The sequence below is a fragment of the Anthonomus grandis genome, chromosome 11 (assembly GCF_022605725.1).
Source record: "Anthonomus grandis grandis chromosome 11, icAntGran1.3, whole genome shotgun sequence".
Classification (NCBI taxonomy): Eukaryota; Metazoa; Arthropoda; class Insecta; order Coleoptera; family Curculionidae; genus Anthonomus; species Anthonomus grandis.
Window position 1 is genome coordinate 14,632,596 of NC_065556.1, and position 26,973 is coordinate 14,659,568.

Below are 26,973 nucleotides of genomic sequence, written 5' to 3' on the forward strand. Positions count from 1 at the left end.
TTATGAACAATATTTGGCAAGTCCATCAAATATTTTCTGTTATTTGATTTTTTCCACTTGAAGCCTATACTGTTGATCCATCTTCTTAAGGAGTCAATGGAAAACTCAAAATATTCAATTTCTTCCCTGAACTTTTCTCTTATTGTTGCCAATATTACATATTCTTTTCTGGCGTACATAGAATAAATTGTGTCCCAAATTCTATGTTTCAAATATGTTGTAATTTTGGTAATAAGATATATGGGCTGCGTAATACTGATCTGATTTCATCACATTCTTCTTTATATTTGCGATCGTTGTTGTGCTCAACGTTGTTGCATCTACGGCTCTCTGTATCACATTCTTAATTTGAAGTGCAATTCCGTTTCGGACTTGTTCCTTTTCCAGTTGAAAAAAAGCCAATATATTTAAAATCATCAGCTGCGATTGTTCATTATACCTATTATATCTTTTTTTAGGCATTATCTAACACTTTTCGAAATAACTTTCAAGAACACAAAATATAAACTACTCACATAGGTTTATACTACGTAGGTTTATATTTACGTAGGTTTATACTTACGTAGGTTTATATTTTGTGTTCAACAGACACAAGTTTGTTGTCGCCGCTATTTGGAATATGCTAAACAAAAATCACGTCATTACAAATGGGTATAATTTCGACTTTATCTCATAATTCGGGTACATTTAAAGCGACATTTTTGCGCATCTTCCCAAATACTCAATTAATGATAATAGTAATCTCAAGGACGAAGCTTTGAAATATATAATCCAAGACTATATATTTTAAATGAAATATGTAAATGAATATAGTTGAAATATATGTATAGACTTTGATATACTAAAAGTAATATCAAATTAGTAATATCGCAATAATGTCGATCGCCACTGACGATACCAAATCATCGTCGTAAAACGCTCATGTAAGTCTGCACCTTTGCGACTATGGTTGACAGCTGACAACATGTAAACAAATTTTGAATTTTGCTATTTTTACTAGAATAGAAATATTTGGTTCTAAAATTAATTCCCAAATTACATTTTTTATGTTTTATTTTTAAATTTATTACAGGGGCTTCCAGCATTACTAGATTTTGGTGCAATTAATTATTTCGCATTAAAATGAGTAGTTATATAACAAACCTTTTGCAAGGATTAGGGAAACCTACCAAAAGGGGTATAAAAAAGTGCTCTAAATGTGGGGTATACAATGGAACGAGAGGCAATTTTTGCAAAAATCAACAGTGTGGGACTTCTCTAAAACATGCGACCAATTACTTGATTGATTTTGATGCTGTTCAACTAGAAACAGGTATGAAGTTTCCATTAAGATATGGTATTTAAATAGTATATTAATAATGGGTATTTTAATATAGTACAGGTACCTAATATTCTTTAAAAGCATTCCAAGACAATATTATCTGTATACATTTTATTTACATTTCCTACAGCAATAAATAATATCACAGATTTAACTAGCTTGCGTGAGCTAGTTAAATCTGTGATAATATAAATACAGATCTCTCTATGACCAAAATTACAATATATGTATGAATTATCTATTTCAATTAAATTCTCAGGGCAAAATATTCAGTTTTGCAGACAATATAGCACCTTTTTTATACAGAATGCAACTAGAAAGTGCTGAAAAATAAGTCAAATCTTTGGTGTTGTCAAAAGTAGCACTTAGATAGTCAGTTTTAGTTTATCTAAATATGAAACCTATCCATCTGAGAGCTTAAAACTTCAAACATTAGGTGTTAGTTAAATTATAATGTGCTAACCAATATGACGTGACACCAATCAAGTTTTTAAATCAATAAGCCACTTTTAAATCAAAGTGATTGACAGGATTAATTCAAAAAAGGGAGAAAAAGTGTGCCGCTATGGACAAAGCTGTGAAAAATTGTTTTTTAATTGAAATTTAAAATACTGAATTAGAATAATGTTCTGAACCATGGGTTCTGCAGTGTTTGGGAATTTAGGAGTATGCAGTCTTGAATTGTTTGTATTTAGATAGAATTTGTAGTATCTTTGGATATAGATTTATTTTTACTAAGTTGCATGTATTAACAAACTCATCAAGATAATTATCCTAGATCTCCAAACATTGTTATTTGTTTTATAGACCTTTTGTAAAGATTAAATTTGTTTTTAAAATTTGGACTAATAAATATAGGCTAATCAGCAAGCACCCACAGTCAAAGTGAAAATGTTATAATAAAATTACTAAATTAACAATTTACTTAGTAATGAGGCATAAAGTAAGAGAATCTTCAACTTCTAAAAACAAGCCCTTTAAATATTTAATAATAATCAACTTCCATTGAAATTTCTAAAATAATAATAATACTAGGCACTGTTCGACAAGTATTCTCCGTTCATGTTGCTAAAGATTCCATATCAGAGTGCAGAGGATTTGTGCAATTGCCCCATGTACAATATTGCACAGAAGATCAAAGCAACTTATTGTCAAATGTTGCTCTTTGTTTTGTGGATAGCTGCCAAAGTTCATTTGACAACTCCATTCTTAAGTGCCATGAAGAGGAGCCAAGTTATATACAGTCTGAAGTATGTAGTCACATTAATTTAGCCTTAAGAAGCCAGGTGACTGCTAAGCCCTTAATTATTGAAAAAAATATCTTAACCAGCCTGAAAATACCAGAAGAATGCAAGGAAAAACTGTGGTTACTTGCTTGTGACACTAAACGTCCATTGGTTCAAAGGGTGGCTACTAATGTCATAGCTGTTAAATGTCAAGTAACCCCAAAACAACCACTGGGGTACTTGCATTTTACTTTTTTGAAGGGCAAAAATAAAGGGTTTGAGAAATATCATTGTAACTGTACTGAATATTTAATGGCAGGTAACCTGTAATATCACAATGTTGTGAATATTTTAGTAGGTATTGGTTTTTAGGATGCCATGATAAATCAATGGGTATAAAATATAAATGTATCCATTACTATGCTTGCATAGCGGCACTTGCCAGTAATCAAGACTATTTTAATGAATTTCACAACTTTCTTGCTAATGAGATCACATCAAGAAGTAAGTATTGCATTCTTAGAAGAGATCATACAGGTAGTAGGGTATTTTTTTAGATAAAGCAACTTGTTCAAATACTATTAAAGGTACAAAACAAATAGAACCATTTGCTGTCAAAGGGAAATATATTAATATAATTTCAAATCAGTTGATTAAAAAACAAACAGTATCTAAGGTATTTTATCTGTAAAACTGTATACTAACCCACGTGTGTAATTTAACAAAGTTTCCATTGTAAGAATCATAAGTATTCTATTAGTGTGTGTGTGTGTGTATTTCCATAGGATAGATATAAAAAACACGGAAAATGCTATTCAATAATTACATCTGGAACTGTTTTTAAATAAATCTTCTAATACCCTATATCAGCAATTAGCTATACATAATTTTCTATCAGTAAGAAATTATTTAATCATTCAATATTTTAAAAAGAAAATTAAAAATATAATGATCGTTAAAGCTTCTTACAGTTTTGAGGCGAATTTCTCAGAAGACAGTTTATATTTTTATACTGACTGTTTTGTTTTTATTATAATTTTTTATTTAAATGGGAGCACTTATATCAATGGGTTGTTAGCTAACTCATATTATAACCAAAGAGGTGTACAATATTTTCCAATCTTTCTCTCTGTTATTTTTGTCTATATTTTGTTTTTTGTAATTATTATGTGTTTTTTTTAATTACAGCTTTGTTGATAAGTAATTTCACTTCTTGAGATAAAGCATATTTTGACCTTATCTAAACCTTGTAGATATTATAACAATTGTAGATGATTAAGGGTAATTAATACGTACACGTGATTTTCCTTTCACTTAACTCAATCCTCCTTTTTTAAACGTAGTTATTTGGAAATGTATAGTATTTTCCAAAACCTTGATTCACTGATAATAAGCTTCTTTTACCCAAGATAGATTTTCATTTTTTGGAATGAGATGAACAATAGTCACTGTTCAGGAAAATATCTAAAAAATCATTTAATACAGCTCGAAAATATTGTCAACAGACAAAATAAAAAGCTTTAACTTTTCCTTGTTATTTTATTAATTTTCAGCAATATTTGACTTTGTAATATAAATATCGTCCTTCAGAACTTTATTGGTCTTCAGTGCACATTGTGCGAAGCCAGAGATCTAAATGTGAATTAAAGAAATCTCTTCCAGAGCTTTTTTTCTTATTTCTGTTTTCCAAATACATATAAAAAAGTGATATACAGATACCTAACTATATCTGTACTCTGTACAATATACTGATGGCATCATATGCATCATATTGCAATGCATCAAATTATATTATTGATTTTATATTTTTTATACAGTATATGTATGGTATGTATGTAAGTAAGACAACTGACATATTGAAATGATTGCTAATAAGTGCTCTAAACCTGATGACGCAGTGCAAGCAAGTTACCTAGAGGGTAGTGGGTAGCCAGGCGCTAAGCAACCCTCCAAATGACCCGTAAGGTATGTTTCCGACAAGCGGTTTTAACCAGAACAGCCGCACTGCGATCTCCTACCAACTTAAGCAGCGTAGCAACAAAAGTGTCTACGTAACAACTTTTCCGATGGAGCGCACTGTTTTGCCCCGTCGCCTGATCGCCCCGTGGCCCCGTCGATTCATTTAAATATGTACTTGCACTTTATATTATCCTGTATTGATTGTATTTAGATATTAGGTTTTTGAAGCCGAACGGAATGGTTGTTTTGATTTTGATAGATTTAATTATACTGGTGACACGTTATTGAGTTATTTTACGGATATACCTGGTAGTAATAAAATATGTTTTGTTTAATTACTACATGCCTACCTTATAAGGGGTTTCAATTTTTTTTAAAGTCTAGTCGGACCCGTCGATTTTTGTTTCGAGAGTGTGGTATTTACTTTCATACTCTTTGGGACAGTATTTTGTCTTTTGAAAAATGTTTTTAGGAGCGTCTTTTGGAGGCCTATACCTATATCTCATTAATAGGAATTCCTACTGATGAGATATACGCCCCTTTAGGGAAAAAAATAATACATAGGTAGGTACTTTTTTTTCTCGCACTAAGGCATATCGCATTTTTCCTTAAAAACCCTTATTATTTAAATAAAAATTATATTTCTTTTGCCTATTTTTATTCCCTATACAGTGCAAAACTATAATTTTATGTATATGAAACTAGCGCTTTTTTAATATTATTTTTTTATAAAATTGTTAGTTAATGGATTAATCTAGACATCTGTAGAATCCATTTTTTGAAATTTAAATTCTAAACAGCTAAAATATAGCGTTGAAAATTACCTTAATTTTCTGTATGTTTAAGCATTGTTTTATATATGATTTTAGGCCTAATTAAAAAAAATAAAACTACAGAAGTCTAGTTTTGTCCTTTCTGAACAAATATTTTAAAACCCCATATCAAAAAACCTTTTAGATTCTTAGATCTCATCTATCCAGATGAAGCCTCTTTTTTTGGGCGACTCTCTGTTTGTAAGGTTGGCGCATCAGCTATAATTTTTTTTGGCGAATGTGCACCTCACGTTGTTTTAATAAATTGTTAAAAGTTGATCCAGAGGTCATAATTTTATTTAGAAATACTACCTACATATTTAATATATCAATACCAAAAGTAGATTATTATATTTTATTTTCTGGTTTTTGGCTTGTCTTTTAATTAGCATTTTATTACTTCTATGACTGCACAATTTCACCTGGCCGAATGAAACTTTTAAAACGAGGTATTTTATTAAATTTGTCCTTATTCTAATTTAAAATCATAAAGCTATCTCCTCCCTCTATTAAGGTACCTACTTAGGGGTTGCTGGTTGCCGATGCCGGGTTAATTCCATAAGGTTGGTGAATATAATAATATTGTATTGTCATAAGACAAGAACCCAATGTTTGTGTAAAATTTTGTTACAATCGGTTAAGTAGAAGTAGTTCAAAAGTCAAAAACTTACGCAATATTTGAAACAATCAAAATGTACGTATATTTTTGATACGGGCCAAAGATGAATAAAACTGTTAAAAAACAGATTTTATTAATACTAATATACCCAAAATAACTCAATTAACGTGTCACCAGTAAATCTATCTAAATCAAAACAACCATTTTAGCTTTCAACCTCGAAAAACGTTTTATTTATTATACAGGTAATACAATTTCAGCGATGGCTTGACGGGGCCACGGGGCGATAAGGCGACGGGGCAATACCAGTGCGCTCTATCTGAAAAGTTGTTACGTACACTCTTGTCGTAGCAACTCGCCAAGTAAGCCACCTGAGTATCAGACATCAGTCATGTTGGATATTTTCAACCAGGCGCGAGGTAGTGTTTGTTAGTAAAATAGAGGAAAAATTAATTGCGGCTGTTTTTAAACGCAAACCTATATGGGACCCAGCAGACGAATTAAGAAAAAACTCAAAAATGTTGGGGAATGATTTTAAACTCACTCATGGAAGCTACAATTTACGACCGAACTTGATTAAATTGGTCATTGTAATAATATAGTGTGTGTAAGAACTAGTGCGTCCAAGGTATATTACTCTCTAGTCTCTACCCACTAATATTCACCCTCCACCCGTCTATAGTGCGGACTCGGCTTTAGGATATTTAAAGATTAAAGCGAGTGAACTTTTTAATATTCCAAACTTTTTGAATGTATACCCTATGAATGTGTATATGTGTATATGCTATGAATGTGTATACCCTATGAATGAATGTGTACCCATAAATTAAATATTTTTTTCTGCATACTATGACATGACCAAAGGAAGAGAAAGTATACTCAAAGTCAAAGTAAAGTCCAGAACATAAAGAATAAACCCATAGACAAAAAGGATGTGGCAGCATTGATCACAAAATATAAATACAGATATTTGTTTCATTTTAAACTTTAAAACCTTTGGTATACGTGCAAAATTCCATTGTTTTATATTTACAAGTCTTGAAAATACTTATCATAATAAGTTACTTGCAAACTCAAGTTTACAGGAAATGCGGCTCCCTAGAAGAAATCGTTTATAAATAAGCTCTTAACATTACGTATCAGATTCCGTAATATCCATAAATAACAAACTAACTTAAATCGAGGGATTCATATTTGATAACTTTTCTTAACACTAACATAACTTTAAAAGTTATTGTACTGTCCTATACTGAATTTATGTTGTCCTAAAAAAAATTACAGTAACAACTAACAACCCGTATTTTCTTTTTAGGATATATCAAAATCGGCACTAAAAAGTCAAAAATATATAATCAAGAGATGCAAAAAGATAGTGCCAAAAATCTACCCAATAGAAATAAAAGTTCTTAACGAAATAACGCCCAACAAAGACGAAAATAATGTGTCGTGGCAATTTTTTGATTGGTTAGCATTTGTCACGGAATCGATTAATAAAACTATGCAGTTTATTAATTGTGGAATAATTAATACACAAGTGTTTTATATACCAGAGGTACCTAAATAGAAAAGAATGGTGTATTGATGTTTAATAATTAATTTTGTTTGTAGGATTTCTTCGATTCGTTTAAAAAACGAATTCCCGAAGGCTATGAAGAACAAACTACTGACATAGGTTCAATCTATTATAGCATAATGAACGTCAACCATGTTAAAGAAGTATTTGACACACCAAAGGTTAGTAATAAGAATTAAATAAAATTTATCTAAATGTCAAAAAATCATTTACAGGTAAAACTTCGTATAGCAAAAAAATTCATTCACGATCAAGAAAAAGGTTACATTGAGTACGACGATGAAACTAATGAATCAACCTCCCTTTATCAGTCATCCTTTATATTTTTCTTAAATGTAGGACAATCTACTGTAGACGAAAGTGACAACTGTAATAATGCTTTTATTATAGAATGGTTGCCTAATATGTTTACCACATCCAGTGTTAGTCAATTGAAAGTGCAATATAAATATGGTAGGAAAAGTATTTAATGTATATACATATATACAGTGTGTCTATTCAGTCAGTAAACTTTTTTGTTATTAGTTGTAGGAAAATAAGTTATTCTTTGTAAAAACTTCTGCATAATCCAAAACCTAAAATGCAATAATCAAATACGAAATTTTATTAGTCGTAGGTTTTTCACAAACTATGCATTTTGATCAAGAGTAAAATACCTTTATTTTTGACAATAAGGAAATTTGTTCTAAAAAGAAGTTGTTTAGAATATGCAATTATTTGCTGGTACTTATATCTTGTCCCTATTTAATATAACAATGGAAATGTAAGAGTATTTACGTAATTATATAGGGGAAAGGCGGGCAAAATGGGGTAGTTTGTCACCAAATAATGATAACTTTAGTATTAATTGACACAGAAACTTTAATTAACGAAAAAATATTTCTACATATCATGCCTAAGTTATAAGAGCTTAAAATAAAATAAAAAATATACAAGTTTTTTGTTACAGTCAAAACAATGCTAATTGCCCTGTTTTGCCTGCACGGTCGGGCAAAATGGGATTGGACCTTACTTGCATAACTCATCAAATAATCATAACTCGTCTTCAAATCCTGCTCGTGAGTTATGGGCCCAGTGGTGACACATTGAGCATGCTATCCATCCTTCCGTTGACGAAGAGTAAAAATCTCCACAGTAGAGGCACTCCGCATCACTAACTTCACTGTCACTTGAGTCATTATTTTTCAGAATAGTGGAGGCTTTAGTAATTTTTTTCTTTTTTGGTGCTTGTGCAAGGTTTTTCTTCACAAGAGTTTTCAATTTAGAATTTTTATTCTCTTTTTGCTCAGCTTCCTCTAGCTCGTTTTTGTAAGGCGAAGATGAGAAAATAGCAGTATTTCCTCTTTTACGAGAAACTCTTTTCTCAGCTAGTTTTATTTTAGGGATTGGAATTATACCCTCAGGACTAACAATCTTAAAGTTTACCTCTGAATCATTTGATGTACCTGGTTTGAAAATATCAATGGGTTCTGGAGTTTTTTCTTTAACTAAATTAATTTCCGATGGTTGTGTTTCATTCATAGTTTCACTATTATTGTTTTTAGGTGGTAAGTTTTCATTTTGTTCAACATTTGTTGTTTCGGAAGGCAAAAAGTTTGCATCAGTGAAAACATCCTTATTGACTGGCCAAACTCCAGTTTTTAAAAATCCATTCATGGCAGTAAGCGGTGTAGCTGCTCTGAAGTAAGCTACACAAAATAATTTAGTTATTTGTTGTAAGGTAACTACAGGACCAGGCTTAGCTCTAAGTCATTTGAGTACTTCTTCAGCGTAATATGTACTTATTGGTTTCATTAAAGCTACATCTAGGGCTTACAGCCGATGGGTGCAATGGGGAGGGTAGCAGATCAAAATAACTCCATGTTCTCTGGCGTAATTAATAACTTTCAGGTTTTTTGTGTGGGATGAATGTCCATCCAAAAGAAGCAGAACTGGTCGGTCTTTTGAGGGCTTGGCAAATTCAACAAATTTTTTGCACCAAATAAAGAATACTTTTTTATCCATCCACCCACTATCATTTAGCTCTACCCAACAGCCAGGAACAATTCCATCCATGAAAGCTTGTTGCATTTTTTTCTACCAAATATAAACATGGGAGGCATGTATGCTCCTGAAGCCGAAAAGCATATTTCAACAGTGACGGTCTCACCCCTCTCCCCTGACGTCAAGGCTCCGACTTGTCTTTTCCCTTTAGTGGCAATAATTTTAGACATTCCCTTTGGATTAACTGACACTCCGGTTTCGTCCACATTATAGATTTTATCGTTAGTTGATATTTATCTACAGTTTCGATAAGTAAGTTAAAAAAATTACCTACAGCCACTTTATTAAACCCTATTGCTCGAGCTCCAGATGTTGCTTCTGGTGTTCTGATTGAAAGTTCTGGATGTCGACGCAAAAAGGATGTGGACTTCCCAGCCATGGCAAATTCTTTATTAAACAGATGATCAAGTTCATTGAGCTCAGCTAATTGAAATGCTAAACGCCTGCATTCAGTCATCGTTAATCTATATATCAGATATCAGGTGAAAACAAGGAATGTCCAGGAGACAAAGGTTTTTTGTTTAAAAATGTCATACCTTGATTGTTTAAACATATAATAAAAGTATTCGTGTTTCAGAAGCATCTTATACCATCGCAGAACTAGCAAAGAGTCAAAAAACTAAAAAGTGAAACTTCTGGCAAAATAGGATCATTTTTGAAGTAACGTTTTCCTTGTTTAGGTGAAAAAAAGTATTGTTCAATGTAGTTCTCTGTGAAAAAAACAAAACAATCTTTGAGTTGAAGTATTAGGTGTATGAACTGTTTCATTCTTACTTAATGTAGCATTTTTCGGTCGATTTGCTTCTTATTGAATTAAGACAGGGATGACTTAAAAGGCTCTCAGTGTATCTGTAACAAGAAAAGCATTCTTCAGAAATCATGAATAGTTTTTTTACTATTTTATTTCCTTACCTACAAATGAAATGTTTCTTGGTGGTTATTTTTTTTAGGTGTACATTTTTCAGTTTCTTCTTGGACCAATTTCACTTTGGTTGCTAGAGAGACCTGTGCATTTCTAGTACATTTACGACTTAAGTTTTTAGGAAGTTTGTCTTCAGGTTTCTGAGAAGGATTTGCTTGAGCAATAGTTGGAAGCTACATGTGGATGACTGGTATAAAGTTGTTTTACTTCATCACACTGACATAATTTTAATAAGGACATAAGGTCTTTGTATTTTTTTAAATCTATAGGAATCAGTTCGAAATAAGATTATGAAGGCAAAATTCAAATCGTGTGCTGCTTGGATTTATTTTGGGTATAATTTTATTTAAACTTTTCTGCAGTTTTTTTTAACCATGGAGATTCTAACATCACTCGATTGTAGGAATCACGATGAGATACAAGTCGTACATTTCCCTAAAGTTATTTTAAACTCCCTTATTTTTTGAATCGGGAATGGACACTTTTTTGCATATTTTGTACAGAAAAACTCAGTCCACTCCTTCACAAAACGGATCTACCGAAACTACAGTAAATGGCATTGGTTTTACCATAGATGTCAAAATAGTTTGTTCCCAATCTCTCCATTCTCAACTTTATATTTATCAGTCCCATGTTCTTGTCGCATTCTAAGTATGAATGCCCACGCAGCCGATATGTCAACTGTATTGAGTCGAAAAATATTATAACGTGTATCATGTAGGGGGTAAAACGAACGAAGATGTAGTTCTGATTTTATCCGCCTGCAACATCGCAAAAAATATAGAATTTTCTTACTTCCATGAGCAACAAATTCATACAAAAATCAAAAAGGAAAGAACACACTTCCTCAAATTCTTTTTTTTGCAATGTATTAAGGATACGTGTGAAAATATGATAGAGCCTTGGAAAGAACATGGACAATAAAGGAGAACATGGAGAGTTGACGTTTGTAGTACACGTCATTGGCAGATATATTCGAAAGGGAAATGTTTTTTTGATAGTCGATTGATATGGCTTCAAATTCTGTGATATGTTTAAAATATGTCTCTTCGAGCTTTAGTGCGGGCACCAGATTTTCGATCATAAAAAGTTTGCGTTTTCCGCAAGTGAAGTTCTTTTTCGGCAGTGAGTTTGATGACGTGTAAGCCAATTGACTGCGCCACTTGTATAAGACAATTCTCAGCAGCGCACATAGGGGTATTTCATTAATCCATGCGGCCAAAATTATTTTTTTGTTTTTATCTATGCCAAAGGATATTTTAAAGTAAATAACATCTTATTTTAATAAGTATATTTAATATGAAAAAAATTAATAATAATAAAATTAATAATGATAAAAAAACTAACATTCGTCAAATAAAATATCATCTTCGCTGTCTGATGGATCTGCAGTAGTTACGCTGTCTGGAGGACTGGCAGGCATCAGAAGTGTTATGGTTTCTGGTAGAAAAGATCCCAATTTTCTTCTGTTTACTTTCCTTATGCCACTTAATACCGGATCGGAACTTAAAAGAAGCCGATTAAAAATGTCCCTGTTGCAGTCCTCCCTGGAGAATTTTCGGGCAAAATCTTGACGGTATGCTCGGAAATGTTTATTTCGGGCTTCTGCAGCCTCTTCGGAGAGCTGTCCAATGGGCAATAATGCATTTTTTATTATAACTGCACCATGAATAAGTACTTTATGCATAGTTGGACTCATTGGGTACCAAGGGTACAAACTAACATATAACCTAGCAGTTTCCAATGCATATATGTTGTATTTTTCATGATTAATTATATAACCACTTGAAATTACTTTTAGTCTCTAGATTAGCTCATAGCTAATGCCAGTTATTTCTGATGACAGTTTTGGGTCCTCGAAAAACCTCCTGCTCGTGTTGCCGTCATTTGTATTATCACCGAAATTAGCCTTTGGCATATCCACTAAGAGTCCAGTTTCTCGGCGAAATCTTTCCTGAATTTCAAGCTTTCTCTCCTTTTCCATACTTTTTTCTGTTTCGGTCTTTCGTTCTCTGTATTTTTTCACCGGCAATTTATATGCCAAGTGGAGGATAGTTTCGAAAAAGCGAATTCTCGCATGTAAAATTGAGAGTCCAAACTCTAAAGCTTCAGAACAGACTGGCTTTTCTAGATTTAACTGGTTAAATTCTTTGGAGGTTGCACCACATATATAGCACTTGCTGGTTGATTTAGTGCCTGTAGCTGCATTGCAGACCTTTCCATCCACCATTGTCATGATAAAGACATGCCTAACTAACAATTCTTTTTCTTGTAAATTAACACGTGTTGGTTGAAGTCCCTGTATAGACTTATTTATATACTCAATTTCTTCCTGCGTAACATATGTACTTTCTTTTACGAATCGAAACCTTATTGGTCTACAGTACCTGGGAGATGAGGGAGTAGGATTTTCCCAGACTATATTTTTACCTTCTTTACCACAAACTAGTCTTAGAGGTACAAAACAGCTTTGAAATATGTTAGCGTCTGAGTCGGCGTCATTTTCAAATTTTTGTTTGAATTGACATTGTTGTGAGCCATCACAGCCCCATTTGCAAATAACCTTTAAACTGTCTTTTTCTTCCTCTCTCAGCGTTATTAGGACTTCGTTCAGGTAGGTAGATAAACGCATTACGGTGAGATCAACCAAAGCTTGCAAATTACTTTCGGCACTGGTATTGGTTACGTTGCATTCTTCTGTTGGTGGGTAACATTTTTGTTTTTCTTTTTGTAAAAGACTGTAACAAGGAAAAAACTTTTTGTTCGTATTTCGGATTACCTCATATTGTCTTCGAGTTAAATCTGCTTCCACAAACATTGATAGCGCCTCCAATGGAGCAAGTTGGGTAGGCTCTTTGGTTTTTGTTTCTGAAAACGCCTTCTTATATTTCGTAGCACGTAACGGGCTACTTGTGGTTATTTCCTTCAGTATGTCGGAAGCATCGCGTTTTCCGCTTTTTCGCAACTCAACCTGAGCAGCATGAATGATAACTTCCTTGGCTAATAAAGCCCGTATTTCTTCGGTTTTTCTTCTTTTAGTCCTTTCACTTGATTCTTCAAACATCTTAGGTGGTCGGCCTGGCCTTTTTTGAATAACCACGGGAATTTCAATAGTTCCTTCTAACCATGATTGATTGTATTTAAAAAAAAAACACGTTTTCCTTCTTATGGGCCTTTACCCACCTTTGCTTCGTTTGTGATTTAAAACGTGCAAAACTGGCTTTAAAACTTTCAATTTGATCTTCTGTAAAATTGTCACAGGACAAAATTTGATCCTTCAAAGCATTTAGTTTTTCTTCCAAACTTGGTAGACCCAGGGCCTGCATACGGTCGAACATGTTTCTACGGGTCACTAGTTTTACTTCCGAGGGACCTTGGCAATCTATAACAAAAAAATGTTCGCCTGTTATTACTCTTACAATAACAATGTTTTTATTTTATTTTTATTCAGATAAAAACAAATCAATTCATTGTGCCCTAGTAGTACTTATCCGCGCTTTTCCGCGACTAATTATAAAAACATTTACTTCTACAGGACTAAAACCTTTAATCGTAATAGAAATAATAGCTGGATCTAGGTGGAAAGTATATCAAATCCATTAGTAAGCAAAAATAATACCCAAAAAAATCTTCATAATACTTGTTACGGTTTAAATTTTATTAACTAAATAAAAATATTTTAGAACAATTTAAATTATATCGAAATTAGTGGATTCTTACCTGGTCTATCCAAATCCATCACTACCGCGTCCAAAATAAAGGCACAACTATTATTAATATTCACTGAAAGCGTAGCGAATTGAGAAAAATGCGAGAAACAAAAGTAATAGCACGAGCGACGGTCGACTTCAAACACTGGACGAATGGTGCGCACGGGAGAAAGGCGTGAAAGGTGGGGTGTTATTCTTGGATTAGTTGCTTATCCTATGCCGTCGTTTTTTTACCTAGTTTGATAGTTTGAAAAACTAACTTTTGGCCGCGCAGATCTCGCAAATACCCGTATGTGCAGCGTTAATTCTAACGGAAAGCGTATGTGCAGCGTTAATTCTAACGGAAAGCAATTATCGGATCTAGGATATTAAAATCCAATAATAAAATAATTCCGAAATATATTCCTATAGGACTGAAAAGTCCTATACTAGTACCTACCAGACTAATAAGAAGTATCACATGTAATTTTTTTGTAATTTTTCGTCCGCGTTTATCTTTCGGAGCAATGCCAAACTTTTTTAAAGAACCTTGTAACTACTAGAGCTTATTTTTGGAAATTCCATGTACTGCCTTAAAAAATATAGCACACAGCTCTTCCTCCTTAAATGTGTTTTCTGGTTTAATTATTACCCTGTACTTATAGCTACTATCATAATACTTCTTATTAATTAGAAGATTTTCTTGACTACGTTTTCCTGCTTCAACCTCAATAAATATGGTTTCAACAGGATGATGTTCCATACTACAATAGGTTAGATGTAAGGCAATACCTTGAAAATTGTTTTAATGGAGAAGTTACTCAGATACATTGGTTTTCAAAAATTGTGTAGCTACCTCGCTCTCAACGTTTGACCCCATTCGATTTTTTTAAAGGGGTTATTTAAAGCAAAAGGTATATCTTCAAAGACTATTTACAGATGTTGCCTATTTTCTAAAGAATCATTACAGAATCGGGTCAGAATATTACTCTGGTTATGATTAGTAGAATAACTTGTATTGATATTGAGGCATTAGCAAATTGAAAGGGCTAATGTTCGTTAAAATTATTACAATTAATAAATTATTACAATTACAAAGCAGACATTAAGTAATTGAAAGCTTTCTAAGCGTATAAATATTCAATAAAAATTAAGATATTATTACTTATTATTAATTATTTTGTTTTGTAAAAATTTACTTATTAGTTTCTGAACGAAAAAAGGTTATCATGTTTGTCATAAATAAAAAATATGTTTTAAGTACCAGGATGTACTTGCATATTTGAACATCGGTTTAATTGTATCCAACTTCTCTTTATAACAATTTTATTGTCAAAAATAAAGATACTTTACTCTTGAGCTTAATTCACATTTTTTGACAAACCTTGTATACGTCTAATAAAATTTGATATTTAATTATTGCATTTTTAATTTTGGTCCATGCAGAAATTTTTATAAAGAATAACTTTTGTTCATAAAACTATTAATAAAAATGTTTCCCATATGTTGCCAACTTATGTAGACACTGTATACACCTGTAATGGATTCTATTAATGTTTAAAAACAAGAAATTAAATTGTATATTTAGAATTGTATATGTGGAGTTTTAATAAAAAATATGAAAGAGATACAAGAGAAAATAATAGAGAGTACCATTTTTTTAAATCAAATTAGAAATGTCGGATAACAGATCCTATAAATAATCGCATGGCAATAAAATAAAATAAAACCCACGCTTGAAAACTAAATAATATTACTCCTTTAAAATTACTGTGCTTTATACTTTTCACCATTTGTAATAAAAGCTACTTTTTATATTATAGTAATTTTTGAAACCAGTAATAGCTTAAGGTTTCAAAACTAGCGCCGACATATGCTACGTCCTTATTCTTAGATACTACAGTTTGTCCTTTTTGTACATCTTCAACCTTCTTGATGATCAGCGTCGGTGTCATAAATTTGTAATATACGATGCTCATGTCGGTCATATTACATCCAATTTCAGTCAATTGGAAGTACGTTATACATATTTAATAGATGTGGAAAATTAATAATTAAATTAAAATTAAGAATAGGTGGGAAATTTAATAGATGCTTATAAGTTTTAAAGGGTGCTAATGTACCAAAGCAAAAAATGGAAGTTTCAAGCCATTTTTTTAATAAAAATAGAAAACTTAAGATCGCATATCTTATATACAATTGAATAACAATAACATATTATAAAACCCAATCTTAAAACTAATTAATAATACTGCTTTAAAATCATTGTGCCTTATACTTTTCATCTTCTGCCAGCCAGTCTTTATATTCTAGTAGTTTTTCAAACCAATAATTACCTAAGGTTTCAAGACTATCTTCATTGCCACCATATTCTACTGGTAATATATCCTTGGATACCACATTTTGAGCTTTTTGTACACCCCCAAAATGTACCTAAAATAATTATTAAAATTATGCACCGTCATCGCCACATGTCATTCTAACTTACCTTTACTCTACCTCTCATTTTCTCTGTCATAAAACTCTTAAATATATTTAAAGCAATATTGATATATATCGGAGAGTTAATAAACTCCAACTGCTTAGGCCTCACATGGTAATTCTGCCAAGCAAAGACAATTTTCTTGATCAGCGCCGGTGTCATGGATTTGTAATGTCCGAAACTCATGCCTGTCATATCAAAAAGCGCTGTAACACCATAAACTTGACTATATTCATACTCTTGGCTTGCAACATCCAAAATCATATTTCCGGCTTTAAACAAGTCATCCCATTTATAATGCTTGGGATCGTGAGCCGCCGTGCGGATTATTACCACCATTTGATTGTTGTGAGGCTTTCTAAGTGGCACAAATACTCCCATTTTAATTAGTTCTTGGAGTAGAGGTAGTAGGGGATTGCGATCGGTGAACCATTGCGGACAATCTTTTCTCATCGTGTAATAGTTAACTATTTTAACTTTGGTTTTTGTTAGATTAAATTTGCAGCCGCGTAGAAAAGGTAGAAGATATCTGTAAGTATACAAAATGTATTCATTCAGACATTAGATAAGAGTAAAAAAATGTTTATTTTTCAATTTACAAATTTACTTCCTATAATATAAACCTCCTAATTAAGTGCAAATAGTTAACCAAAAGCATAATCAACTTATGCTTATAAGGAATAAAAAATTACAATACATATACATTACATGGCAAATGGTATAAATAGAAAATTTTTTGAGTTTATTTAAGGTAGGAAAATATTTAAATGGTCCAGTTCAAGAAATAATTACGTTTTCGGCAACGTTAAGAAAACAAAAGTTAAGCTGATTAATTCCATACGAAGTAAATGTGACAATTTTTTTAAGCGTTAACTATTTACCTTGAAACCATTCAAATATAACAGATAAATCCCTTTCAGCTTTATTTTTTACTTAATTTCAATTGTTAATTATAAAAAATGGCTGTATCATCTACGAAACTTAATACCACGCTTTACCCTTTTTGCAATAAAAGATTATTTATATGTATAATGGTAAAAAGTAGATAATATGTACATGCATCATGTTCATTCATATGTTTATTTATTATATAAAATGTAAATATGTGGTATGAAAACTGAACTTTGATTTTAACCAGGCTCCGCTATTATTACATTATGATATAACTAATTATTAGTCTCGTCGAAAGCTGCTTTTGAGTATAACACACAACTAAACAAACAACCGATGTGATATGGTTCATACCCAGCTAAATCATTTACATTTTTCAATAAGAGTCTCTTTCATAATAAAAATATTAAGGAGTGTGCTGATATATATTATATACAATTTTCCATAATGGTTATATCCTTGGTTGTTCTCTTTAAGGTATCCAAAAGTTCACATTTTCTTTGTTATTTTGCATCTGATTTAAGAGCAAAAATAATAAAGCACGTTAAAAATATAAAATTAGTAGCCTCCAGACACATTTTCAGTTATTCTTTATGAATATAAGGGTTTAGCTGACAGAGATTATAAGAACTATATAATTATTCTAGAGAATTTGATTTTGCTATTTCTACCATTATTTTTTTTGTTATTGAGGCTGTACAGTGTGGTGACTTTAACTGGAATAAATTCAGTTAAAACTAATCAAAATTTATCTCGCAAAATTTCTGAGACCCGTCGATTTTTGTTTATTTTTTTTCACATTTCAAGATAGTTTTTGTATTTTTTTCACCTACAGGGGGGGTCCAAATTAACCCCAACTTTTTTTTTTCAAATGGAAAGCCACTTTTTTTAAACTCTCCTTGAAAAGAGCCCTTTTTCTTGATTCAATTGCCCTATTTACTTTTGTGATTATCTAAAGGAGAAATACGAAAAAAAAACCATTAAATTATTAAAAGTTGCGTTTAATGTATAAGTTGCTCAAATTAAGCACCATTTACTTGTTGGAAAAGCCCAAGACGATAATAAAATTAATTTTTGACATTTTGTAACACTTCTGGAGATATTTGTCGGATTTCTTGCCTAATACGATCTTTGAGTTCGTCTAGGTTTCCTGGTTTGCTCATATAAATTTGACTTTTCAAATGTCCCCACAGAAAAAAATCAAGTGGGGTGAGATCGGGAGAACGTGCCGGCCACTCGATTGCACCCCTTCTACCAATCCATCTGTTTGGAAAATTGTCATCTAAATACTGGCGTACATTACGGGCATAATGTGGGGGAGCACCATCTTGTTGCATCCAGATTCTTTCATCAAACAAATCTGGATCGAACTGACTCGGATATAAGGCACGTAAGACTGGAACTAGTTCATGTTCAAGAAATTCTAGATATCTTTCCCCAGTTAGAGTATCATTGAAGAATATGGGCCCTATAACTTGCCTGCCAATTATGCCAGCCCAAATATTAGTTTTCTGGGGATAATGTGTATTAGTTTCCCTTACCCAGTGTGGGTTCTCGTCAGACAGACCAGTAGCGACAGTTCTGCTTATTAACATGGCCATTTAGGGCAAATGTAGCCTCATCAGAAAAAAGGATCCACTCCGAAGATATGCGATTTTCGTCAATGGCGTTCATCATTAATTCACAGAACTGAACTCTGCGATCTGGATCGTCTTCCAATAACTCTTGAACGGGTTGCATTTTATAAGGTCGTTTGTTTGCACTTTTTAAAATTTTTAGCACAGATTTATGATGAATAGAGTTTTCGCGAGCTACTCTTCTGGCTGCAGCTACCGGATTTTCTTCCATCGCTAACAATACATTTAATTGGGTGTTTTCATCGATTTTAGAAGACCTTTGTCTTGAAACATTCCTCACGTGCCCAACTTCTCGAAATCTGCTTTCGATTTTACTAACCGTACCTTGGTTAATGGGTGGCAAATCTGGATAATTCTGCCTGAATAAGTGGACAACCTCTAGCTGAGTACGACTTATGTCCCCATAACCAATCATCATTAAGATTTCAATCTTGTGGGATTCGGATAAGTAAGGCATTTTTTCAATATAAGTTAACTTATTTAACAACTGGTTGAAATTCACTTTAACAGTGACACTACAACAATGTCAGGAAATGTCTCGATACCAATAAAATAAACAAACACGCCAAAAATTTACCAACACAAAATATTTGAGACTTTTAATAATTTAATGGTTTTTATTTTTTTTAGTATTTCTCCTTTAGATAATCACAAAAGTAAATAGGGCAATTGAATCAAGAAAAAGGGCTCTTTTCAATGAGAGTTTAAAAAAAGTGGCTTTCCATTTGAAAAAAAAAAGTTGGGGTTAATTTGGACCCCCCCTGTAGGTGAAAAAATACAAAAACTATCTTGAAATGTGAAAAAATATAAACAAAAATCGACGGGTCTCAGGAATTTTGCGAGATAAAATTTGATTAGTTTTAACTGAATTTATTCCAGTTAAAGTCACCATACTGTATATATTTGCTACATATATTATGAAAGTATCTTTTGTACATTTTTTCTGCAAAAGAACTACGCCGAAATTTAAAATTAGCCTGCAAAACGTGAGTAAAATGCATTTATTTGAATGTAACTGATTAAAGTATAAAAAGAAAGAAAGAAGCTACAAGCCATAATAAATAGTAATAAATATTATCATACATTATGTCATTAGTTGATAACTTATTTGGAATATAAATATGGTTCGTCACGGGTCAGAGTTTAATTAGGATATAGTTCAAGACGAATATGTTGCTTTTGAATTTTTTAAATAATGCCCTCTCTTCTGTTGATTAGAAATAAACAGGGCTTTGCTGGAAAAAACGTTAGAAGACGTATTTTTAGTCGGGCATTTTTTGAACAAAAAATTTTTCTACAGGGTGTGTGATGTAACAGTGCGCAATACCCACTTTTCTAATGAAACATTGATTAGTTAACAAAATTGATTAATATACAGGGTATATTTTAACTAGTTTTTTAAATCTTTCATCCTCGAAGTTGTAGACATATTTGGTATATAATATACCTACCTATCCTAAACTATGACAGAAATATTAACTATTTTCAGATTTATTGCAAAAATTACCAGTAAAAAAGATAAATGATTTGATTTAAAACATGCTGAAAAACCAATAAATAACACTGTTTGTGTCCTGATACGTATAATCTTATCAATCAATCATTAAATGAACATTATTGTACAAAAACAAAATGTTTGTAACAAAGTAGATAGACAATAGAATTGCTATTAGTACTGTAATAAGTCTTTCCAATTAATAATTTCGGTAGAGACAATACTTACATGCATTAAACAAGTAGTATCGAGTGCGAATATGGCAAAGTTCATACGAAATAATCTTTATAACATCCTCTATAATTAGGTAGACTTAAATAGTTTATTGCACGCTTTTGTAAGTACAAATGAATTAAGTAAATAAGCTGTTGTGTTTTCCCAAAAAAGACCCACACATCAAATGAGAATTAATCACTGCGAAATATGCATTTTTAGGCACTACAGCAAGATTCTGTGTACCCAAATAAATATTTGTCTAAAATTGACAGTGAATTACAGTCGAACTATCTCTCGACATTGGTCAAATATTGATTCGACATCTCCATGAGGATAGTTACATCTCTACCATGCCAAAGAAGAGTAGTGTCATCAGGAAAAGATGTACACTGGCAATGCTTGACTACCAATGCTAAGTAATTTACGTACATAAAAAGTAAGAGATCACCAAGAACAAACCCCTGTGGCATACTTGCAATGACACACATTCCTTCAGATTCACTCCTGCCAAACGAACCCTCTGTCATCTATTTGATAAGAATGATATTAACCACTTTAAAATAGAACTAGTAAAGCCGTAGACATGAAGTTTCCGCAGTATTTCGGGCGATATATACAGTCAAAGGCTTTCGCTAGGTCACAAAATACCGCAGCGGTAACCTCCTTATCACTAAGGCCAAGATGAAGTTCCTCAAGCATGTGTAAATCGTTTGTATTTGCGAGAAATTGAAAGTCAAATTGAGACTAGTTAAGGATATATTTTGTCTTCAAAAACTATTCTATTAGAAAAAATGTCTGCTAACATTACTGAAACGTTAAGCATCTCAGGCGTAACCGATTTAATTGCAATATTCGCGATCAGGTCAGCTAAGGGGTTTAATTGTATATAAGACTTTTCACATATCCCGATAGGAAGAAGTCTAATGGCATCAGATTCGGGGATCGTGCTGGCTATTCGACCAATCCTCGCATCCTGATCTACCTATTTGGAAATAATTATGTTTATTACCAGACATTGATTTGGTAGTAAGCTGTGCCCCACCTTTGACTATTTATAGTTTTTCTTTTAATTTCTTTTAATAAAATGAAACAGATTTTACAATTTTCATTATTAAAACTAAAATGAAAATAGGTATTAAGGATGTTGTCGCGACTTTATGTAATTAAATAGTTTTCTTTTCCTAATGATATTTTTGAAATAAATCTAAAAACAAATATGTTACAATTAAATGAATGTACCCCACAGTCTAATCAAATAGTACAAGAGTAAAGTGTTAAGTTCAATACAGAAAATGTTGAGGTTAATAAAATGTACACTCTCATCATTCTTTGAACAAATGCTGGCCATATCCTACGGTTTTCTGGCTCAAACAATTGCAGCAGCCTGGTTCTTGGTCGGATCCTAAATCTGAAATTCCTAACTAAATATATTGGCGAGTTTATATAGAAAAATTACATATTAATTAAAAATGCGCCTCGTCAGAGACTGCATGCCACACAGTAACAGTATATGGAATATCTACATTATAGGATGGGCACCATATAACGTTATAATATTTGAGAATGCTTTTTATTAGGAATTCTAGAGCCCTTGTATGAGCTATAAGCCTTGAACTCATTATGAATCCAAGCATTCTAGATGATTGCATATAATATTATCCAAATGGAGATAATACTAGGATCTTTATCAAATATGATTCCCAAGCAATTTGTGATATACTTGTGTCATAAGTGAGTTTTTGATAAAGTAATTGTGATTTAGAGGCTTTCTACACATGAAAACGCTCACATTTGGAAATATTTAATGAGAGCTGGGACCTTTTGTCACACCAGGTGGTAAAACGATCCAAGTTCGCAAGCTCGAGTCTGTTGTAACTGCATTAAAAAAATGTCATTTATAATAATAACATAAATGTCATTTTTAACAAAAGCGGAGATTATTATAGTCAAAGGCCTTTGATAAGTCTATATAAATGAAGTCCACCTGTCAGGCTTTCGGCAGGGAATTAATGGGAAAGTTTTAATATATAGCTGGATTAGTGGTATTTGATGGTCCTCTGTAAAAGCCATTCTGATTGAGAAAATTGTGATGTTAAACAAAGCTTCAGTGAAGATTGATTCCGTTACTTTTGGTGTAATGCAAAGAACAGAGATTCCGCTATAATTTGCCATCTCGGACTTACCCGAATTAAAAACTGGGCAACGCGTAGAATTCCATCAAATCCAGCACTCAAATTTTCAAGGAGTTGTTAAAAACAGCATAGAACGCTGTACCTGAATTTATTTAGTTAGATAGTTTCTAAAGAATCCAAAAATTAAACAATATACAGAGAGTTTTATTTAAAATAGGAAAGTTGGCATTGACGATGGTTTCGTCACACACCCTGTATAAAAGAATTCTCAACTAAAAATATTAATGGACGTGTCCAAGCGTTTTTTCTGAAATAAAGAAATAAATGTATTTTTTATTAAATATATTCCATTTGGCTGAAAAAAATTATTTGTATTTTTGGATTTAACTGAAATTGCAAAGAAACTTTCCAATTCAAATGAAAGAGTAGTGCATGAACAAGTTGCAACTTCCACTTGACAAAATTTTTACCTCAAAAAACAGTATGTAATTCAAAAAGCAGTAAATTTAGATATACAATCATGTATTTAAAATTTTTAATAAATTCTTACTTTTATTAATATAACATCCCTTCAACTTCTGGTAGTATTTCTATGTAGAATTTCTAGACACAAATAAATTTAACCCTTCGAATATTTCAGATATTACTACATCATACTACTTCATTGACATTAATAGGATTATTAAACATTTTAATTGTTCACCTACCTATCTTCCTTCCTTGCTTTTATATGGGGCACCTCTTGTTCCAACCATCGTTTGACCTCCTTCAAACACGCATTCCTGTGTTCCTCGGTTTCGTTCAGGTTTTCCAGGGCGTATTGTCGGCATTCCTCACCCAAATTAAAAATATATCTCGTCTCGTCCGTCGACATGCTTACATCGTTCGAAATGGCCTACAACTAAATGCGCCTATTAACAATATTTACCAAGGTCAACCGCTGAATATTCTGAGGTCAAAGATCGGAAATTTAGTACACTTCTTATTTTCGTATATATAGGATGTGCTAAGGTAAAGTTGTTGTAATAGAATTTTGTTGATTTATTCTTGTTTGTTTTAAACGTGTCAAGAGAGTTAGGTAGATTAAAAAACACAGACTTGTTATAAAATAAAATTTTTATTTTTTTTTAAATATTAATAATAGTAATTGTTTTTCAAGAAGAAAATAGCTTAATATGCATTATACATTACCCAATAAATTTCTTTATTTATCAAGAAATAAATGCTGTAGATTTGATATTGGTGGATTACAACACTTATGCGAAACCACAAATTGATCCTAGTATTCAAAAAAGGCAGAAACTAAAAGTTGAACTACGGATTCGGCGCATTTCAAAGGTAATGTGTAAAAAAGTAGAACCATCTCCCAATAAAATTCAATTTGTGTTTCAGGCTTATGGAAATAAGAGATAACTCAGCTAATATTAAAGTGATTTGGTCCAGTGTACCCTATAAATAAGTACATAAAAAAGTAGAATATCGAAGGTAAAGCAACCAGGTAATCAATAATAAAGGCAAATTTAATGAGGAAACAAAACAAAATTCCAGGAAGACAAGTAATAAATAAATATACAAAAAAGTACAATGTTGAATGTAAAGCAAACAGTCTTCACAGGAAATCCTTAATAATAGCAAATTTAGTGAGGAAACAAAACAAAATGCCAGGAAAACACCCAAAACACTTGTGATTATATCTTCATTAAATGTTTCATACCGACGGTATACTCTTTCGACATCATTGAATGTTTAGAACAAAGATTTTATAAGTATCCTGAAAAATCTGTGTCCGTCAACCATTTAACAATTGAAAATCAACTTATTTCATATCCAGGTTATCAATACCAAGCATTCTATGAACGTTTAGAGACACATTTCAATTTAACAGATATGCATTCAATCATTTTAAAAAGAATATTCCCTTAAGTTTGGGAACATTCAAATATTAAGAGAACTGTGGTGGTATGTTACCTGCATAATCAAGCTAAACACTGAATAAATGTGATGTAGGATGAAATAATGTATGTATAATGTTATCTAGTTAGATAGATCCAGGTAAGTGGGATAGAATATGAAATTCAAAGAGAGAATGAGTATGGCAGATTATTAATTCCTAACGACCTAAACAGGACATCTCGTTATTTGTAGATGGGTTAGCTGTGTTTACCGACCTACTAGAAGAACTTTTGTTAAAATAAAAATCATTTGCGTTAACATAAGGTATTTTTAATCAGCATAAGGGATTAAACATGTGGTGGAACAAGAGTTGAATTATGAAAAAAGCTTGGAAGTTAGATTGAGAAGATTCATTATGACTCTCTCTCGCAATAAGCGAAAACTGACCATCTTCAGCTCATGGAGTTTTCTTCCAATTCTCCTTCATGAAATTCTAAAAAATACACCATAAAACGCCTGGAATTAAAAAAGCACCACTCGCATCTGGACCGCAGGTATAATGGAGAAAGAGCGTAAGAACAATACTATTGGCAGTGCGACTATCATAGAGGTGAAAGCTAAGTCTTTAATATGAAAGACACGCAGGTGATAGAGATCTGTTGTTGATCTAGGGGAGATGATTTTGCGCCAGTTAATAGTAATTTATGTCAGTGATGACATTAACCTTGTCCTTAACTTTATTAATTACCCACAAGAGGAATCTCTTTGAGTATTTTATCTGACAAAAATAGAATTTTAAACAGGAATCTTAATATCTTAAGATGGTTTTCTGGAAGGACAGTTTCTCGAATGAAAAACTCAAGTGGGAAACACATGTTAGGTGACCGAAAAGTCTTTCTGGTAAAAACAGAGCAAAAAGTTGAAGGGTTAGTTCAAAAATAATTAACTAGATACACATAACAAGGACATGAATATTATATTAAGTAATTCTCTGGTGGCATAGCCCGGTGGGATAAAAAAATAGTTGACAAGATATAAATGCTAGGATCAAAATGCTAGGAAAAGCTTTGTTAGACCTACCACCAGTAGACTTTTCAATAAAGGAGTGGGTATCAAAGTTATAATTGTATTATGAATTATATGTCTCATGGTTAGCGATAAAAAGTGAGGTAGGACAAACTTGTAGGTTAAAATAATCAATTTTATGTTTAAAATAAAATCATTTCTTTCAATAGTAAGGCAATTGCATGGTAAGAAAAGAAAAAGTAGTTGGTAAATTTCATTTTACAGTGCATATAGTCTCGAATCAAAAAAATCTAAAATAACTGTTAATAAAACTTCCAAAACTGTGGAATTATATATAAAGTCAAATTATAAAACAAAGATTGTTTATTTCACGTAAGAGCAAAGCGTACTTACCAACAATACAGTACTTATTTAACTTGTGTATTTTACTCTGTGCATCTAATAAATTTACATTCTAATATGCAATAATAAACCGTATAGTCATTAAACTGAAATTATCATTTGGATACTGTTTTTTGTAACCCTACTGATAACTCCTAAGTGTGAGACAGATAAGAAAAATAAATAAATTAAGTGATTGCTCGTTTACGTGAGACACCATGCTTATCAAAAATGCATTGGGTTTTTATATACAAAGGAAAATTACTATATACCATAATTATTCTAATGCAGTTGTAATGTTTCAACTGGTTTTACTATTTATAACATTCATGCTTTAGGAAATATTTGCTAAATCTTTTGGGCTTGAAACTAATAGTTTACATGTTAATTGAGTCAAGAAATCTAGTCAAAGTCAAACTCCCATTAGGATTTCACCCTTATGTTTGGTGTAACTTTTTTGATAATTTCCTAGTTACTCTAACTCAATCTTTATAAAATAAATAGCTTCATGAACTATTATTTCCATACGTGCAAATCTTTTCATTATCCAAAGCTTGTATCTTTGTGAACTTCAGTGTTGCAAACTCCATAAAGCCTATGAATGACTAGTTTTCTCATAGGCTTTAAATCTCCGTTAATCAACTTACTCTTAACTG

General features: G+C 32.0%; 2 protein-coding genes across 3 annotated transcripts; one reads left to right on the forward strand and one right to left on the reverse strand.

Annotated features, from left to right (window-relative positions):
- Positions 1–848: 848 nt before the first annotated feature.
- Positions 849–14,150, forward strand: LOC126741970 (uncharacterized protein C2orf42). 2 transcript variants are annotated; one of them, XM_050448465.1, is made up of 8 exons: positions 849–1,312; positions 2,357–2,866; positions 2,920–3,051; positions 3,105–3,223; positions 7,250–7,489; positions 7,546–7,671; positions 7,726–7,845; positions 7,901–14,150. In XM_050448465.1, exons 1-8 carry the CDS (start codon positions 1,123–1,125, stop codon positions 7,943–7,945), a joined length of 1,482 nt encoding a protein of 493 aa, XP_050304422.1. In that variant the 5' UTR covers positions 849–1,122; the 3' UTR covers positions 7,946–14,150. The 2 variants fall into 2 exon arrangements, with proteins under 2 accessions (XP_050304422.1, XP_050304421.1); XM_050448464.1 differs by having other exon boundaries at positions 851–1,312; positions 7,726–14,150.
- Positions 14,151–16,301: 2,151 nt separating this feature from the next.
- Positions 16,302–26,494, reverse strand: LOC126741971 (retinol-binding protein pinta). Its single transcript, XM_050448466.1, has 4 exons — positions 26,330–26,494; positions 23,725–23,918; positions 16,653–17,175; positions 16,302–16,597 (listed from the first exon to the last, which is right to left on the reverse strand). Exons 2-4 carry the CDS (start codon positions 23,889–23,891, stop codon positions 16,427–16,429), a joined length of 861 nt encoding a protein of 286 aa, XP_050304423.1. The 5' UTR covers positions 23,892–23,918; positions 26,330–26,494; the 3' UTR covers positions 16,302–16,426.
- Positions 26,495–26,973: the final 479 nt, after the last annotated feature.